Source organism: Rhinolophus hipposideros, assembly GCF_964194185.1.
Source record: "Rhinolophus hipposideros genome assembly, chromosome: 11".
NCBI classification, from domain to species: Eukaryota; Metazoa; Chordata; class Mammalia; order Chiroptera; family Rhinolophidae; genus Rhinolophus; species Rhinolophus hipposideros.
The window spans coordinates 22,267,633-22,287,402 of NC_138057.1; the positions used below are offsets into that span (position 1 = coordinate 22,267,633).

General features: G+C 39.0%; 1 protein-coding gene across 3 annotated transcripts in view; it reads left to right on the forward strand.

Annotated features, from left to right (window-relative positions):
- BNC2 (basonuclin zinc finger protein 2) overlaps positions 1–19,770 on the forward strand; it is a 409,221-nt gene that overhangs the window by 384,313 nt on the left and 5,138 nt on the right. For all 3 annotated transcript variants that reach the window (XM_081067443.1, XM_081067444.1, XM_081067445.1), the window contains one exon: positions 5,356–7,325. In XM_081067443.1, coding sequence (XP_080923569.1) covers positions 5,356–7,325 — 1,970 coding nt within the window. The remainder of the gene's footprint in view (positions 1–5,355; positions 7,326–19,770) is intronic.

Here is a 19,770-nt window from a genome sequence, read left to right on the forward strand (position 1 = left end):
GTCTTCTATTATTAGCGTAATGCTTTTGAGAGTCATGCATTTTGTACTGTGTATCAATAGTTTATTCCTTTTTGTGGTCCAGTAGTATTCCATTGTGTAGATCTCCCACTGTTTGTTTACCCTTAAGACTTAAACATCCAGAAAACGTGGTATTCAAGGCTTTGCATACCATTGTTTCAATCAATTTTTAACTTGGCAATTACTGTTAAATTTTACCTGGTAGTGTACCAAGCTGGATAGGCTTGAAATTTGGTGATTTCTATACCTTCTACCCAACCCCATTCCTCTTGCTTTAATCTCTGAATTAATCCTGAAGGAGAAAGAATAGAAAACTCCAACAGGAAACTGGTTATGAAAATAAGTTGCTAATATGGTCGTGATGGAATTATTTCTTAAGACGGCACACCGTGCATAGACATGAAATAAAAAAGTATGTCTCATAAACTTTTGATGTTGTTCTAGCTGGTTAGCAATCCCTATTGCTCAACGTCATGTAATCAAAAGATTTAAAATTATATCAAAGGGGAAATATTTGTTGGTTTTAGCTAATCATTTTAAGATTTTCCTTTAAATTGTGCCTTAAATCTGACAAGAAGTTCATGTACTAGAACAGAAAATTAAATTATTCTGCATCTGTCTTTTAGAATTAAATTATTTGCTTATTTCTTAATAATTTGAATACTGCTAGAGCAAATAGGCCCTAGATCTCTGCTTTGTTTACTGTTCTTCCCTCATTTCCATGCGTGGACAGAAAGAATTGTTTTTCCTCTGTGCTGTGACATGATAGAGGCCTGCGATGAGCACAGATGGAATCCTTCTTGGGCTGAGGATTCTCTTGGGCTTGAGGTCTCCTAACAATCTAATTATCCCAAAGCTTCTTATCTGGTCTTTCTTCCATCTCTTTACAACCTTTCCTTCTCTTCCCCAAATGAAAAAAAAAAAAGAAAATCAACCTTACTTTATTTTGATTTTAAAACTACAAGTCATATAAGATGCTTTGATGTGAAGAAAGAGCTCAAATAAAACCATCCAAACCATGACAGTTGATCATAGCACAAAAAAGATTTTTGAAAATCACTCTGCAGAACCATGTAGAATTGGGTGCCAGGTTTATACCAAGTGAGAATCACTAGTTCTGATGAAATGATAAACGGAAGTTTTTGTTTTCATGTAAAATGCTTAGATATAAATATTTTAAGTGTTTTATGCTTTTTCTGAACCCAGTAAAACCAGTTTGTAAGTCTGGGTCATTTGGTGTTACTCATCTTTTAATTAATAGAATAACCAGTTGTTTTCACAGGAAATCAATACTTAAAATAATGCCTGCATTTCCCTTAACTGGACAAATCTTATCCTCATTTTGTAAATAACAATTCCCCAGGTAAAGGGTTACAGGTCACTGAATTTGGTTACAAATGGGAAGACCTAAAGGAGTTGACTCACCAATTAACAAAATTGAATGGGAAGGACAAGTGTCCAGTTACACACTTGATGTAATTTATTATTCATGCACAAGACAGTGTCCCAGTATGGGTTGGTCAGCAGTCAGGATATTTGTAACAGACTGATTTTTTGTTTTATTAATGTTTTTATGGTAATAATATCTAGTTTTTTATGTCTCTTATTCAGTCTGGTAAAGTTTATTTCACATGGCAAGGGGGCCTAGATTTTACATGTGCTTCTCAAACTATCTCTGAGGAAGGACCCGTTTTCCCCCTAATCAGTCTTGAGCCAATACTTAAGTTAAATAAAATTTTTAAAAATTACTAAAAAGAAAATTATGCCCTTAGTTCTCGCGGCAGTATCAGATTGTCGTAAAGGGTTCCAAATGGCTACTCTCAATTACTTGCAGGCTGGTTAAAACAAAGAAAGAAAGAAAAAGTAGCCCTCAGACTGACGATGGTCCTTTACCTTAAGAGAGGAGTCTTAAGTTACTGTTTGAGAGTCTCTGCACACAGACCATGCTTATTTTTGTCACAAAGATCTTTAGAAAAAAACAACCTGGACTTCGCTTTCTTCCCTTTGATTATTTCTAACTCCCTTCAACCATTTTATCCAAGGATACACTAAAACTGATAGCCATTCCTAGAATGCAGCTTGCAGACTCATTATGTGGCTAAGAAAGTCTACTTTGTTTCTTGCTGCATATATGAACATGATGGTATTAGATTATCTGGATCAAATATGAATGATAGCTTGTTTGGAAAGAACTTCTGTGGCACTTCGTAGAGCCTGGATTCAGGGGGTGACCTGTCAGGGGGACTGCAGTTTGAATGTGCCATGTATTATAGGTATATGTCCTGTTCCCAAGCACGTTTGTTTACAAGGATGTGATCTTGACCTTCTGTGTGAGTATAAATTGCTGCTTTTCTTACCATTGTAAATGAAGTTTCTCTTATATCATTCAGGCTACCAGCAAAGTTCTAAATCTTGCTTACTTGGGCCTCTTCCACCAAAAGTAAGTGATTTAACCTAACAGTCTCCATTTTAGCAGAGACAGTTACTCAGAACTAAGACAGTCTGGAAGGTAATGGTTTCAGAAATAGCAACAGGCCTTGTGGCAGGTCAGGAGAAAAGAGAAACCATATGGGACTGCAATGTACTGCTGGGTGAGGGAAGACGAGAGGGTGATGGAAACGAGATGCTTCAGGTGGGTTTGATCAGTTGCTATGGTTTCTAAAGCCTGTTTTAATACCAGAGCCTGGCAGCTATGTAAGTACATTATCGACATGCAGATTTAGGTGCAGGCTACCTGGGAAGAACCTGAGGAAGAAAGAGGACTGCATGCTGCTCAGGTTGGGTTTCAACCTGAGAAACAATCCATAGTGAAAGGCTTTATAAAAGAACAGTGAAGAGCATGGATTTGATGGTGAAAGGAAAATGGTGTAGAAGACCTGACAGTACTCTAGAGACCAGCCTACTCCTTGGTATCACAAGCTCAGTGTGCTCCCCTGGGAAATGGCATCATGGAATGACAGTCACTGTGCTCAGTGAATTTGGTGTCAACGTTTCTGGGTTCCAGGCCTGAACCCCACGTTAGCATCTTGGCAACCTTAACAAGCCATATCACCTTTCTTCACCTCTGGTTTCTCATCTGTTAAATATTTACTGAGCTCTGGAAGCTATTACGAGGTTCAAATGAGATAATCTATACAAAATCACAATTTAAAATTTCTCTATTTGTCTGCAACACCAACACTCCCCCTTACTTGCCCTATTCCAAAACCTAGACGAGGTAGACCAACCGCTATGAGGGATACTTTTTAAAAACTGACTTGCAGGACTCCGGGCTCACCATGTACGTACCTCATTACATTGACTATTCTGAGTAGATAGCTGCATGGGAGCGTTTTATCTGAAGGCTAATTTTTATCTATAAGATGAGGGAGGGACATCTGTGTTTGACAGTTCACTTAAGAACGGACATCCACAAGCACACATGCACTTTATGTAAAATCATAGAATGCTAGGAGTGAGCCTTGTAACGAATAGCCATACCTATCAGCTTCTTTTTAAAAGTAATTTCAGTAAATGACAAGTATCTCCTTGCAATCGAACTAGTTGTCACAGTTCAGACCGTATAATTGTGGTCCAGAGAGAATTTTATAGCACAAGGCTAAGTAGAACTGTCTATGAGAGAGGATTTTCCATTGCAAAAAAAGTACCGTTCTCTTCATCCTGCTTCCTCTAACATACTATCTAACATAAGCATAGTGCATTTGTTGAAACCAAGAAATTAAGATTGATACCATATTATTAACTAATCTAGAGACTCTATTCAAATTTTACCACTTTCTCCACTAATGTCCTTTTTCTGCGCTAGGATCTCTAGGATTTCACATTATGTTTATATGTCTCATTTCCTTCGTTTCCTCCAACCTATAACTATTCTTTGGTCCTTTTTAAAAATTCTTCCCTGACTTTACATTTTGAAAAATGTTAGCCACTATTTTGTAGAATGCCTTTCCATTTGGGTTTGTTTGATGTGTTCTCATGTTATAAATTTTTTACAAGAATCCCACACAAGGAACGAGGTGCCCTCTCAGCACGTCTGTGAGTAGGTACGTGACAGTATTACCCACTGGTCTTGCTAATGTGGATCCCTCGGGTAAGGGGGTGTCTGCTAGGTTTCGCCATTGTAAAGTTGTCATTTTTCTCTTTGTAATTAATAAGTATCTTTCTGATTTTTAAAATTTTATGCTTTCTTAAATTGGTGGTCTGGGTTGGAACAAGTGTCATTCACAGAAGGTTGCAAAATGTCTTGTCCTGGTGGGAGGAAGCTGGGCCCTAGAAAATGATGGAGTCATTATTTAAGTGTTTGAATAGATTTCTCTCAATCCATCCTGAAATGGATTGCCTGACATTGCATTGCAGGGTTTTTAAGTTCTACCTTGAGGCAAATCTCATAGTTACTAGCAAAAATGAAAGTATGAAATGCTTTTTAATGTATATTTAACAACACATAGTCTGGTGATTACTGATGTGTATTCTCTGTGGGCTCCCTTTGCTATCAGAGGATGATGTTAAGAGACAACATTTTTACACCTTTATTCTATCTAAATCCATCACGTGTTTACTTTCTAAATATTTGTAACTGTCATATATAACAAGATCATAAAAGCCAAATACTTTAAGTCTAACTCAAACTTTGAATCATAGGAATACAATCAATTTTCTGGAGAAGTACAATTACTGTTTTTCCTTACTCTACCTTATGAAATTGCCCACTATTAAATGACACTAGAATATAGCCATTAAAAAAATTAAAATATGGCTTAGTATTGGGGGTAGAGAAGGTAATGCTATTTTATTCATCTTTTTGACTTAGAAAATCATGTTATAGCTCCTATTTAAAAGAATTTTCATCATTGAATCAGTGTCCTGTCTGCTTGGGTTCAAGAAGTAAAATTCGCAAAATGTACTTAATTCCTTCCTGTGGTGTCATTGTTTAATAAGAATTAAAGTACCATTTTTTGCATTTATACTGGGTTGCACAGCAAGAGTTCACATCTTGTACTAATGTATGCTAAATAGTCGCATAGTCTATAGACCATTGTTGTGAAAATAGCAGTAGTAAAGGCATTTTAGCTCACAGAGCCCCGGTGGTCTACATTTTGTTTGTTTTGACATTATTAAACTCAATCTGTTTCTCTAACTGTGACTCTAATTACTACATTTGCATGGCAGAAAAGTTTGCTTTGTGGGTCGACTTTTATTAACCGTGTTTGCATGTTGTTTTCCGCTCTCTCTCTCGGTTTCATGAGCAGACAGAGCACCTTCAGTTGCAATGAATAATTATGCGCAATCAATAAGTTTTTGTGTTTGTCTTTGTTGTTTCTTTGATGTGGCCTCTAGGATGCTGCCGGCAAGGTGCTGGACCGCTGGGCCATCATGTCTCGAGAAGAGGAAATCATCACCCTTCAGCAGTTTCTGCGGTTTGGAGAAACCAAATCCATTGTAGAGCTGATGGCAATTCAGGAGAAAGAAGGGCAGGCCGTGGCTGTACCATCTTCAAAGACAGACTCAGACATCAGGACTTTCATTGAGAGCAATAATCGCACCAGGAGTCCCAGCCTCCTTGCTCACCTAGAGAATAGCAACCCTTCCAGCATTCATCACTTTGAAAACATCCCCAACAGCCTTGCGTTTCTGCTTCCATTCCAGTACATAAACCCGGTCTCAGCCCCACTGCTAGGATTGCCTCCAAACGGGCTATTGTTAGAGCAACCGGGACTGAGGCTGCGGGAACCGAGCCTTTCAACCCAGAATGAATATAATGAGAGCAGCGAGTCTGAAGTATCTCCTACACCTTACAAGAATGATCAGACGCCCAATAGAAACGCCCTGACCAGCATTACTAATGTGGAGCCCAAAACCGAGCCAACCTGCGTGTCCCCTATTCAGAATTCTGCCCCAGTCAGTGATCTGACCAAAACGGAACACCCGAAAAGCTCATTCCGGATTCACCGGATGAGAAGGATGGGCTCAGCCTCTAGGAAAGGAAGAGTGTTCTGTAACGCATGCGGGAAGACGTTCTATGATAAAGGTACTCTCAAAATTCATTATAATGCCGTTCACCTGAAGATCAAACATCGGTGTACCATCGAAGGTTGCAACATGGTCTTTAGCTCCCTCCGAAGCCGTAACCGCCACAGTGCAAACCCTAACCCTCGCCTTCACATGCCCATGCTAAGGAATAATCGAGACAAAGATTTAATTCGGGCCACGTCAGGAGCTGCTACCCCCGTCATAGCAAGTACAAAATCAAATCTCACACTCACCAGCCCTGGCCGGCCCCCAATGGGTTTTACCACTCCCCCGCTAGACCCCGTCTTACAAAGTCCTCTCCCTAGCCAGCTGGTGTTTTCTGGGCTGAAGACTGTCCAGCCAGTCCCTCCGTTTTATAGAAGTTTACTCACTCCGGGGGAAATGGTGAGTCCTCCCACCTCTCTCCCAACCAGTCCCATCATCCCGACCAGTGGTACCATGGAGCAACACCCCGCACCACCCTCTGAGCCAGCAGTGCCCGTAGTGATGATGGCCGCTCATGAGCCCAGTGCCGACCTGGCCCCTAAGAAGAAGCCCAGGAAGTCCAGCATGCCTGTGAAGATCGAGAAGGAAATTATTGACACCGCTGACGAGTTTGATGATGAGGACGATGACCCCAATGACGCTGGCACCGTGGTCAACGACGTAGGCCATGACAATCATTGCCACTCCCAAGAGGAGATGAGTCCAGGCATGTCGGTGAAGGATTTTTCCAAGCATAGCAGGTCCCGGTGCATTTCACGGACTGAAATAAGAAGGGCCGACAGCATGACTTCTGAAGACCAAGAACCTGAGCGGGACTATGAGAACGAGTCTGAGTCTTCGGAGCCCAAACTGGGGGAGGAGTCCATGGAAGGGGATGAGCACCTTCACAGTGAAGTGAGCGACAAAGTCCTGATGAGCAGTGAGAGGCCTGACGAGAACCACAGTGAGCCCTCTCACCAGGACGTCATCAAGGTGAAGGAGGAATTTACAGATCCCACTTATGACATGTTTTACATGAGCCAGTACGGACTGTACAACGGTGCGGGAGCCAGCATGGCAGCCCTGCACGAAAGTTTTGCATCGTCTCTGAATTACGGCAGCCCTCAAAAGTTCTCCCCAGAAGGGGACCTGTGTTCTAGCCCAGACCCCAAAATCTGTTATGTGTGCAAGAAGAGTTTCAAAAGCTCCTACAGCGTGAAGCTTCACTACAGGAACGTTCACTTAAAAGAGATGCATGTCTGCACGGTGGCTGGCTGCAATGCTGCCTTCCCCTCTCGCCGAAGCAGAGACAGGTCAGTAAATCTCCATTGGCTGCTCCTGCTGGGGGTGGAGGGTGCCAGTCTTGTTGGACTTTAACATTAGAAAAATCCAACTCGGATGTTTTGGATGCACTGTAAAGATTGTCCTCAGTGTCCACGGGATAACCAAGCTGCCATGCTCATGAAGGATTGTTGCAGTTGGTGCCTGTCATGATTAAGCATGCAGAATCATATGCCATCTTACCCAGTAATGCACGCCATTTTTCTCTGTGCTCTGTGTATGTGTGTGTGTGTGTTTTTCCATGCATTGAGGTGTGTGCCTCAGTGAACGATGTACACAGTGCCCTGCTTCCCCATGAACCTTCACGTAGCAGCCGCAGCTTCTGTTGTAGGTATTTCTGCTTTGCCTTGTGGCTTTTTAATTACATCAATATATTATCTTCATACACACATATTTATCCAATATAGAAACAGAAATTTACGGATGGAAAGAACCATAGGTCCAGGACATCGAGACAGCCTGCATCTCCGTAGGTATAACCAGAAATGTTATCATTCTTACATGAGTATTTAGTATGTCCTTGAATTCTTTAAGAGTCATGAAAATATCCGAAGAACATGGGACCAAAGTAATGGCTAATATGGGGAGATGGTATGGCGGTGTGGGCTTCTTTGTTTTACCTTCACAGTGTCTTTGAGCACATTTCTAAAATGTAGATGCTATCTATCATGGCAGTTATGCACAGGAGGGAGGCATGCATATACTTTTAGGATTACTTAGAATATATTCTGTCCAGCCTTCAGATGACATCACACCTTAGCTATGTAGCTGCAGCTCTGAAACAGTTGGGCTTAAACAGAAGCAGCTGGTCCTAAACCTACAACGTTCTTTTTCAGTCCTAAAGAAAATGTAATAGAAATGGAATGTGTCAAGGTGGTCAGTAGTGGGGTACCACAGTCGTCCTACACTTGGGGAGATGAGCTCGTGAGCAGACCCTTTACATAATACACAAGCCCTGCTAGAGTCACACACCAGTTAATTCTTCCTGTTATGTTGGATGTATTTTTTTGGTTTTACATGGTCTTTAAAAAGTATTTTATGGAGAAAATTTTATTACGTGGTAAAAATCAATATATGTAGAAGGAAACAAAGTTAATTAGGAATTTTCCAAATAGCCACCACCCAAATTCTAATGCTTATCAATTATGGAGAGTTCTTGGACAAAGTAACACATAAGTACCACAGAAAAATAGTGACTTCCTTCTAGAATACTCTGTTTTGTCTTCATCTTTAAAAGGTTAGTCTTTTTTAACCTAAAAGTTATTTAAAAAAAAAAATGTTTCCCATTATTTTGAAGTATAGTGCAAGGGGCCCAGTCCATGAAAAGCAAAATTTCTGAGAAAAATAAGTGCCTTTCTTTATACAACTCAAATATTGCTTTGAAGAGAAATCTATCCTCTTAAAAATGTCCCCTCCCTAAACCCCACTCCCATTTACATTTTTCTATAAAAAATGGTTGATAGTCATAAAGTTCTTTTCAGTTTTATCATTGACAGCCCCAAAATATGGCAGATAAAATAGCTATATTTTGAATAATAAAATATAATACTATATCCAACCTCTCCCTCCCTAAGTTTGTGAGTAATAGTCATTCTTTTAAATTTGAAATAGTGCACTTGTGATAATGAGGTTAATGTATTGGACTTTTTTTAACAAAAATAAAAGACTCCTGAAAACCTGCATAAAATATTTATGGAAATGGAGTGTTTGAAGACAAGCCAAAATCTAAGCTTATTTGCATGAATTCCTATCACAGTTTTAGTTGGTTTGCTGAAAATACTGCAAGTCATAACACTGGAATAAATGACTCCGGGACGAAAAGGCTATAACACCCGAAGCTTGGTGCTTTCATTTATGTCACTTGTGTTTTTACGTCCTAGTGCATAAGCAGGTACTGTTGAGAGGGTGTTTTGTCTAAGGAAACAATATTTATTAATAGGTGAATATTTCAATCTCCATTTTTATTCTAAGGATTGGGCACTTGGCAGGTGACCAGACATATGGGAATTTAGACCAGTGTCTAGGATAACCAAGAGATTCCAGGTGGGAAGGATAGTACTGGCATCTCCCATGTGTGTATAGGTACATAGGAGATGGCAAACCTCAAAAGGTAGGTGATACATTTCATTTGGGTAAAATATCACATCACACCCAATCTTTTTAATTCTGGAGTTTTGTCACAAATGATAAATGAAGAAAAGCAAATTGAAAACCATACTGTACAAAGAAAGTTTTTGATTCTCACTTGAAATTTTGCTTTTCAAGAATACTCAAGTAATTTGATCCCAGGTTAAAAAACATAACAAAAACTCTGGTACTTTAATTTTGACATCTTTTAAAGAAGAAAAGTGTCCATCCTTGTTGAGTCTATGACTTGAATTAATATATAACCCAAGTATAGTTACCACCAGAAATAGTGATGCCATTGGGGTACCAGCCTCTTCCTGCGTCTCAGCAGAGTGGACTCAAAATCACTATATTCCCGTTTCAGCCTTTTATCGTCATTTTATCAACTAATGTCGACGTGTAATTTAATCTCCTTATTCACAAAGCCTCTTGGATCACATCTCCGATCTAACCTTTAGGCTTACCTTCCTCTTTCTCTTCACTTTTACTGTATTAGTCACGAGAACGCCAGGAATTTTGTGTCCCTACTTTTATCCTCCTCAGTTCACTGTGAAGCTAAAGCAGGTTTTCTTAGCTTTCTTGGAACCAACAGACCTTCCATCAAGATGGTTTCCAAAAGAAACCACCCTTTGCCTTCTTTCTTTGCCTGCTGTCCTCAGGCCCATTTCTTTCCTCTCCCTAGAGTCTCGATTCATCCATCCTTGACTCCACAATGTCTTCCTTGTGCAAATAAAGCATTAGAGGGGATTTTGAGTAGGGGCTGAAGTGTGCAAGGGTTTCTAGGATGCCTGTCATAAAACTAACAGAATAACCCTTGTCCTTCTGTTTATGGGAGCAGCCTTCTTGTCTTTGGGCTCAGAACACCATACAGGAGTGATACATGGGTCGTCTTGGGCTTCTTCCAAGATGGTTATACACAAGGGAGTGACATGTTTGGTCTCTAGATAGGTATGTTAATAAGATGAAAGTAGAAAGATGTTAAATACTGTGTCTTAGATTTGGCAGCTTGTTAACAGAGATTTCCAGGTCTTTCTAGATTTTATAAGATCAAGTTGAAGGTTTTCTGAAACAGGAAGAATGTTCTTTGCCTAAAGTCAGCAGAAAGAGAGAAGAGAAAGAGGGGGGCACACACAAGGTTTGTGAGGACTGAGTATTCTAAGCAGTGTTTAAGATACTCTGTTTTATACAGTTGTGAATGAGTTTGAGTTTAATAAATTCAAAAGCAGAGAGGACCATTCCACACTAAAGACAAAGAGTAAGCTAATAACCACAAAGTCCGATTCATCCAGTCCGTAGCTAGATGGCTGTTAGAATAATTTTCATTCTGAGTTATAGAAGTGAAATGTGACTTGTTTTCTCTGTAAAGAACTATGATATTATAAGGTGATTGCTAAAGTATTTAAGTGTATGCTGAAGACACTGTGTAGTGTTAGTCCTGAAAGTTTCTAAACACCCTTCTTCCTTCTGGTTTATCCCATGATTTTTATTTGTTTGTTTATTTATTTATTTATTTATTTATTTATTTAATTATTATTATTTTTGCTACTAAGATTCTATTCTGTCAGGGAACAGGAAGTTGGCCCTCAGTTTTGAAGTACACACATGAAATACTCCCTGGGAAGAAGAAGTTATAACTAGCTGGCCTAGAGCCTAGCCTTCGTAGGGGAAATTTTCTTGAAGACAAATGTCATAGTCAGAATTAGCTTGGTCTGGTTTCCTTTGGTCATATTCTCATCCTCTGTCTTGAGTTTTGATCCTCAGGAGGGCTGAGGGGCTATGGATCGCCTGTATTTAAGGAAACCCATTTATAAATTGCATTTGGTTTTAATTCAGAAAGTAAATAAACAAACAGACACCCTCTGTCCTCTTCCCTAAACTTCCTTATCATTTGCTAACATGTTAAAATCTATGTATATCGGTTTTAGTAATTGGCAGTTTTAAAACTCCCTCAACTACAATGAAGACTTTCTACCAGAAACTAGACAGTCCGCATAGAAAGAAATACTTATCTCTCTGTTTTTCATCTTCCGTGAGTTTCACCATCTTTGTTCCCCTCTTCGCCTGAGAATAGCGGCCACTAATTGCCAAAGTTTGTCTTAATTTTTATCAAACGTAAGCATATATGTTTGATCCTCAAGGTGTAGGAAAGATGATTCAGCCCCCTGAATAAATTTGAAAACAGAATAATATTTGCTTAGGGTGATTTATAAATAAATATGAGGCAGCCATTGGTGCCAAGTGTGAACCTTCTCCTTACTAGTTAAATCAGTCCAGATTTAAACATGTAAACTTCTTGATTCGTGTGGAGTAAGACATCTGTATTTGGTTTATTAAAACCTGCTGATGTCTCCAGAACTAAATTTGTTCATATATAGGCCTCTGGGCAGCTATAGCTCAAAAGCAGAGAGATATAGTTTTTGCTTGTCTGATTACCTGACTTCCAGCCCTGTACAGGTGTGCAGGAATAAATTAACAGGAGCTACCTTTGATGAGCCACTGCATACATTCACAACAGAGGTGAAGATGCAGAAACATGCTACCTGCCTCCTGTTAGCACCTCAGCAGCAATATCCATTTTTTCCGTCATCCTCTATGTGTGGAAACTTACAGAGAACTTTTCTAAGGAGAGATTTTTAATAAATACACATGATTTCACTAGGCAATACCTCCAAGAAATGAGCCACTTAGCACCAATTCGAGATAACTATTAGTATATTTGCCCTAATATAATTAGCTGTCAAATACAGTATGTTAATTCTGTCCAAATAGAAGAAGAGAACATTTTCTTTTTTAAATAAAGTTTATTGGGGTGAGAATTGTTAGTAAAGTTACATAGATTTCAGGTATCCAATTCTGTGATACATCATCTATATATCACATTGTGTGTTCACCACCCAGAGTCAGTTCTCTTTCTATCACCATATGTGTGAATACCCTTTACCCTCATCTAGAAGAGAACATTTTAAGGTATGAGCCATCTATTTCATTTCCTGTATTTTTGCTAATCAAACTGCAACTCTCCTTTTCCAGAATTTTTTTATGAAGTGAAACTGTGCCAGTCCTCTGACTTTTAAACGTTAAGGGAGAGAGATTTTTCCCCGGTTACTCTATTTGGTTTCACAATAGATCCAGCAGATCAATAGGTCTTTTGTACTTACCTCCATTACTTTCCATCACAGGCAAACAAACAAAATAAATCCCCTTCTGAGTAAGTGCTAGTTGTGCCCTCCTCAAGCAAAACTTTGGTAGTAAGATAAACTTAGGTGTCATTCCTGTCTCTGGGGTTCTTTTTATATACTGGGAGAAGAGCAATGAGCAAAACAGCCTCCTAGTATCACAGGGAGAGACTCTGTCAAGCCTAAAGTGGGCCTCCGATCTTCCTAATGACTGCCTGCTGGGCCAGCTGGATGTAAGACAAGCTCATTTAAGCCTCTGCTGACCTTTCACTCCTCCACTCCAAGCACCACACCAGTCACTTCCACCCAACTGCCTACTGAATAGACAACAAAGCTTAATGACAGGCGAATGCCTTCCCTACCATGACACAGAGAGATATTTACAAATTTCTATCGATAGGAGTTACATTAAATCTGTTGTGGCTACATAACTTCCGTTGCACAGATATAATGTTTCTGTATCTTCCTTATTCTTCCCTTCCCTCGAAAGGAACAAGGAACTGCTCTTGCCAGCATTATCTTAAAATTTCAGGCAAAAATAGCCTTTAAAGCGGAACACACACACCGAGTGCACAAGTGGTATTTTTCAGGATGACACCCCTTTAAAACGTTGTCTTCCTGGTTTCTCCCTCTGGTCCACCTATCTGACCCTCTGATAGACTTTTTTGCAGGTGAATCTTTTTTATACGTAATTATTCATTTAAGATCTTCAGAAGGGAGACTTTTCTTTCTCTGTTGAAATTTCATAGCGAAAATTGGGTGAGATAGTTTTTTTTCTCTTTTAAAAGTCCTCAGAAATAATTTAATGTTTTTACTGTGAGAATCTCACAAGCTTCAAATAAATGAATGTGGCAGAATATGAAAAGAATTTACACGTGCCCCCAAATTGCAATGTCATAAAAAAGGGAGTAACTGATTCTTGAGTGCCATGATATGTGTGTATGTGTTTGTGTGCATGTGTGAGCAAGAAGCAGGCTAAAGGAAGAGGAAGAAAGAATACTTTTTAGGAAAGGACAAGTTTTCTTCAGTTATTTAACATAAAACTACACTAAAAAAAAAAAGAAGAAAAATACCTCGATTTTATGTCCTAATGCAAGCTGCTTGAATTAAAACAGGAGCTGTAAATTCCTGGTAAAAAGCTGTTATGCCTGAAGTGTTAGTGATCTTAACTCTAGTACTTTATGGAGTTTATTACTCCTTTTATTAACTAGGGGGAAAAATGTTACCCACTTCTATTTTAATTATCTTTCTTACTTGCTCTAATTATTTTAACTTTACCTTCAGAAAAGAAAAAAAAGAAAAAAGGCAAGTATTGCTAACTGAACATATGCAAGCAATGCTTCAGTTTTGCGATTGCGTCTATCAATCTGAATTATTACCCGTTATTCAAAAATTATGCTAACGTTCTAATCTAAATGCATCCACATAACGTATATGTGTGTTTATACATAAACACCCACATAAATAAGACTATCAAAAGACAGATCATCCTTAATTGCCAGAATAGACACCTTTATCTTGGAAGGTAATGTATGAAGTTATTTTACCCCATTGATGGGCAATAACAAGATTTTGTAAGTACAAGGAGACAGATTTAGGCAATGAGAACAACAGACATTCAGAAGGAAGCCTCGTCGGTCTGATGGCCAGCTGAGGGGAGCTGCTCTAACTCTGCGGCCTCCTTCGTCTGCTCTGTCACTGAGGGGGCACTGGTGGGTCAGTTCGCTCACTAGTAATTGTGTTTTACAGACTTCTAAAGCAATTGGCTCAGTCAGTCCCAATTCAATAAAAGTGGAGAGCAAGAGAGAGAGCACTTTTGTTCTATTTTTTACTTGAAATTATTTCATTCAGCAGTCTGTCTTTTTTATGACCAGGACTTGACATTAGCACTCCAAGCTATATTAGCATCCATTTCAGCAGTTTAGTAATGGTATTAAAAAAACACTTAACTTCAACGGTGAATGGTTGTATGACAGTACCATAAAAAATCCACATTAAAAAAAAAAAAAAACTCATGTATTTGTCCCAGCAAATTATTTTTCACTTGTTTAACCACTTCAAAACTATGTTCTCATGATGGGTATTCACGAGGACCTTCTTGTTCTCAGAAGCAGCCACGGGAGGTGCTCTGTGGATTAGGGAACTGGGAGAAGAGGAAAGGGAAATCGAGTGGGGAGAAGGTAGGTAAAGCTGCTGTTTACCCTGTACTTAGATTGCCTTCCATTCATCAGCAGAGATGGAATTGGCAACCTCAGAGCACCCAAGGTGAAATTCTTGGATCCTCGTGCATGGCTGGGATTTGATTTTGAACCCAACCCTCTCCAAACTTGGGAGCAAAGCCTAACTACTTTGGCACTGTAGTGAGCTCATAAATGACTGCATTAGTTTCTAAATTTTGATTAAACATTCAGTAATTAATCAATGGTAGACACGAAGCAGTTGGCAAGGTCCAGAGCTGCAAAATGTTTAAGACATAAAACATTACGAAGTAATTAGAATATGCTCTTTCAAAGAGAAGGATTGCCTTCAATAAAGAGGTAAATGATAGCATCCTGTTTATTGTGGACGTAGGCAGCCAGAGCAATATGATAAACTGCTGGAGATACACATACCAGTAATCATCCACATTATTAGTGCCATTAATCATAATTCCAAAAATATGACAGCAGCAGCCAAGTTTTTGACCAATTTTGCTTCTGCTGTTGGCCATTATGACTTAGCTAATAGACTGCAGAGCTCCTGTGCGTGGCAGTTTGCATTGAGAATGGAAGGTTAATTATATTTGAGCTGCTGATTTCTTCTCTCCTTGGAAAAGGCTTAGCACTTTGACAATCCCAGGAGCTCCCTGTTGTTAAACCAGTAAAAGTACTTTATTGAAATTTTCTTTGTTGGTCAGGAATGAGATGTTTCAAATGAGATCTGAGCGCCAGGCTGGGATAGCCACTAATGTTTCTTACTCCAAAGTGATCCTTGGGCAACAAGATGAACTCAGTGGTTTCTGCAGATCACTTTGCTCTCTCATTTCTCTTCTGCAGACAGGTAAACATTTCAACATGACATCGTGGTACACCAGGAAATCCCACAAGATGGGTGGTGGTCTCGATGTGTGTATGGAGGACTAAGAAGTTGGGAGACGTTGAGATTACTGGGAGAAAGAAGCAAAATTCTGCTTCAGCTATGTTTGTGGCAATGAACAGTAAAAAGAATTTCGCAAAAATCACCTGAGTGTTTCTAAAAATCGAAATGTTTAGTAGCATTGATGGTTGGTTAACTAAAGTTTTCATGTTTCAGCTGACAGTTTTAGCATTGTTTAATAAAAGATATAAATTAGATTTTGTGCTTTTTTTTTTTGCTCATGTATATCTTCAGTAGTTTCTTTTTCAACATAGAATTAATTCTAGATAAGGCTATAGCTAAATAATAATATTGTCTACAAAATTCTGTCCCCTCCCTTGGGGAACTCATATATCCCTAACATTATCTTTTTAAAAGGGCATAAATGAACCATTTTAGTGATAGAAAACATTTTCCATATTTAGTCTTAGGAAGTATTTTCTTTGAAAAAGATGTCAGAAAGAAATTGATGTTCCACGTTCTGCACATTAGAAAAGAAAACTAAGTTTTAAAACGGCAGAAAATTTTGAATATCAAGAGCGAAACTTGTTCTTGTTATTTTGGAAATAGGTCTTCTAAACTATATCAGTTAGACTATAAATCAAGGGATGGGAGGCTTGATGGTGACTTCATACAAGGTAGATACGGAGTCCAAAAATTTACCTTAGGTTTAAAATCCTTAAAAGATGCCTGCATTCATGGCTTTGATTTTTTGTACCCAAAAATAGTGAACAGCACACCATATGAGCTGCCTGATTGAGAAAATTTCCAAATGCTGTGAAAACACAGTACTGTTCGCAGTAGATAACACTCAGTGTCTCACGGTGCAGTGTAACAGGTACCTACTGAATAATCAGCACCCTGGAGAAGCCTTGATATGTCAGATACAACTCAAAAGGAAAATGGTTAGGGAACAGGGCTGGTGGATATTAATACTACACTTAACCCACGCATCCAGCATACACATTTCCCATCTACCAATCTGCTTTCTCAAATGCGATCACAACATTAACATTTTTTATGCATTCCACAGCAATGACAAATTGTTTTCTAACTGTAGCAACAGATTTAGTATGCGAAAGACATGTTTGCCTCTACCAACACACCAATAATTCTCACATCTTCAGAGTTACAACATTTATAAAGTTGCAAAGTGGAGTAAACAAACCATCTGTTTGGCTTTTCCATATATGTCATGCTTTCTTATTAGCATATTACGATTCATTTAGTAAACAAATTTGGTGATTTCGTTCACGTCAAAGATAGGTCGGAAGCTTGAAGATGATTAACATTCCTGGGACAGGCACATTAATACATTGCTTCCTCTGCAAAGTTAAATGGCTTCTCAGGAGAATCGCCCCTTGTTGACAAGATGAGACTGTCAATTTTGTTTGCCTGCCACATTAGGGGCCGTAAGGGGATGGCAGGCTCTGAGAGAGGGGAGTCATGCAGGCAGCATAATTCACTGTGAATTGAGAAAAGAAGTCTAATTCTGATAAATGGTCGACCCCAATACATCCTACCTGTTATTACAACAGACGTGCCGTATCTGTGCAGTAAATTAGCTAAACCCCTAAAGAGTTTGGTGGGAGCTTATCTTGAAGTGAATAATTTGAATGTAGAGGGAGCTGTCTGCGTGACCAGTATGGATGATTTGTTTTATATTGAAAGGGATTGAAGTGACTGAATTTCATATTTTTAATTTGCAAGAATTTGCTTAGTTTTTATAGCTTTCATGTAATATGTACTTCTTTACATTTTAGGGTTTTTTTTGTTTGTTTTGATTGTTGTTCACTAGAATTTTGCATTGAATTTTTCTCCTGAGGTAGGGATGGTTTCCCAATCTTCTGGAGAGAATGTTTCAATAATAACCTATAGAACAACTACTAGTTTTGTAAAAATGTCTACTATCAAAAATGCCATTTAATTCACAGGACTGTAAGCATCCTACCATTAATAAATGGTAACATAAAAATCTGAGAAGTTAAGAACAACAGACAGTGTGACAGCAGTCCAGATAAAAAGAAAATTAATGAGGTTTTAATTTTTCATTTCTGTTGATTTGGATAGCAGATTTACATTTCTGTTCAGGAGGAGTGTTGACTCAGTATCCTACGATACACTCAAACCTGACGTCTGCATTTTCCCAGATCGGGTATAAATTTATCTCTCTGTGCCCATATAAAATATATACATGTACACACACACACACATACATACACATATGCATATATATACATATATACATGCATACACATATATGTATATATAGATACACACATACACACATTTGCTATGTAAATATCACTGAGATTATTCTGGACAATATAATTTCAGAAGTATGTGATTGTGTGTGTGTTGAGTGACAGAGGTGACCAAGGAAATAAAGGCAAAAACGAATCCAAAATGGAGCCCCAGTTCCACTGTCATTGGAGACGTTGCAATTAATTATCAAGTATTTTGTTTCATTTCACTAAGTTTAGGCTAATTCAAAACTGATTAAGAATTAAGGATAGGAGTTGGACTTCCCTTGTAACTGACATCTTAATTCACTATTCACTTTTGGCTGCCATATTCTGGTCATCTCATATGGGCAGGAGACTTTTCCTTTTTTTAAAGTTCCTGCCTTGTATCTCAAAGTTGAAACGTCCAAACACTTTTTTATTTTAGATGTTTTTAATTTTCATTTTTATGGCTTTAACATTGCATTAATTTGAAGTGTGCATTGGAACAAGTTTGAAAAGGGAGATGTAAGAAAAGGAAAGCCCGAGTCAGGATGTACTTTCTCTCTAAAGGGCAGTTGCATTTACTTGACTGTGTTTGATGAATTTCATATCTTCTGTAGTTGCATGGTAGAGTTTTCTTTCTTTTTTTTTTTTTAACTGAGATATCATTGATCTAGAAACAGCAAAAGACTAGTAATCTGCTTTAGTCCAGTTAGAGTACTTCCACTTCGCATTGCAAAAAATAAGTTTCGTGCTGTGACCTCTCCTATATAATGTAGGCTTCATTAGTTTTTGCTTTTAAGGGTGATCTTAGTCTTCAAGAGAATTTTGGTAAGCTCACAGTATGGAAGGTGCAGGAAAGTGTGGAGGGTCAGAGGAAACATTTGTAATTCCAAGCATAGCCCGAAGGATAGGACTGTTTCATGCCCTAATTATTTAGCGTTTCCTTGCACCCCACACTGGGGTATTAGTAGGGTCAGAATAACCCTCTGTGTGTCGCCACTGTGTTTGCTTGAACAGTCTTCTGTTAATGCTTCCCAACCTTGGGATCATTGTTTTCCCTTCTACAGTGTAGTTTGGGAAAAGCTTCTTGAGTCTCATGCATATTATTGATTGAAAGCAAATAAATGTACTTTTAAGTATCTCTTATGTGTAAAGCAGTCTACTTGACTGCAGGAGGCTGGAGGTGGAATCAGATTTAGTTGGTGTTCTTAAAAAGTCAGCATCTTGGGGCTAATTTGTGGACTACTCTTAATAAGTCCTACTATGCTCATTCAGACCAGATCCCTAGTAAGACCCCATCTTTACCCTTTCTACCTAGGACTCATCTTCTCTCTCTAGCCCAGTCATTTTTTTTTTCCTGTGAGAGGAATTTGCCTCTGCATGCTACTATTGCCTACCGAATCAAAAAAACCCTTTCTCCCTCTCTCTCCCTCTCTCTCCCTCTCTCTACTTCTCTCTCCCTCTCTCCCTCTCTCCCTCTCTCCCTCTCTCCCCCTCTCCCTCTCTCCCCCTCTCCCTCTCTCCCCCTCTCCCTCTCCCTCTCCCTCTCCCTCTCCCTCTCCCTCTCTCCCTCTCTCTCTCCCTCTCTCTCTCTCAAAATTGGTTCCTTCGTGGATTCCTTCTCCCACTTATTACATACACCTATGTATTGCTTCCTCTTCCAAGGGGTCCTTCCTGTTTCTAACACTCTCTGTCTTCCTCCCGTTTTAGGATCTTCTCTGTATATCTGATAGTCAGTAGGCATGAGTAATTTGCATCTCTTCCATCTTCCC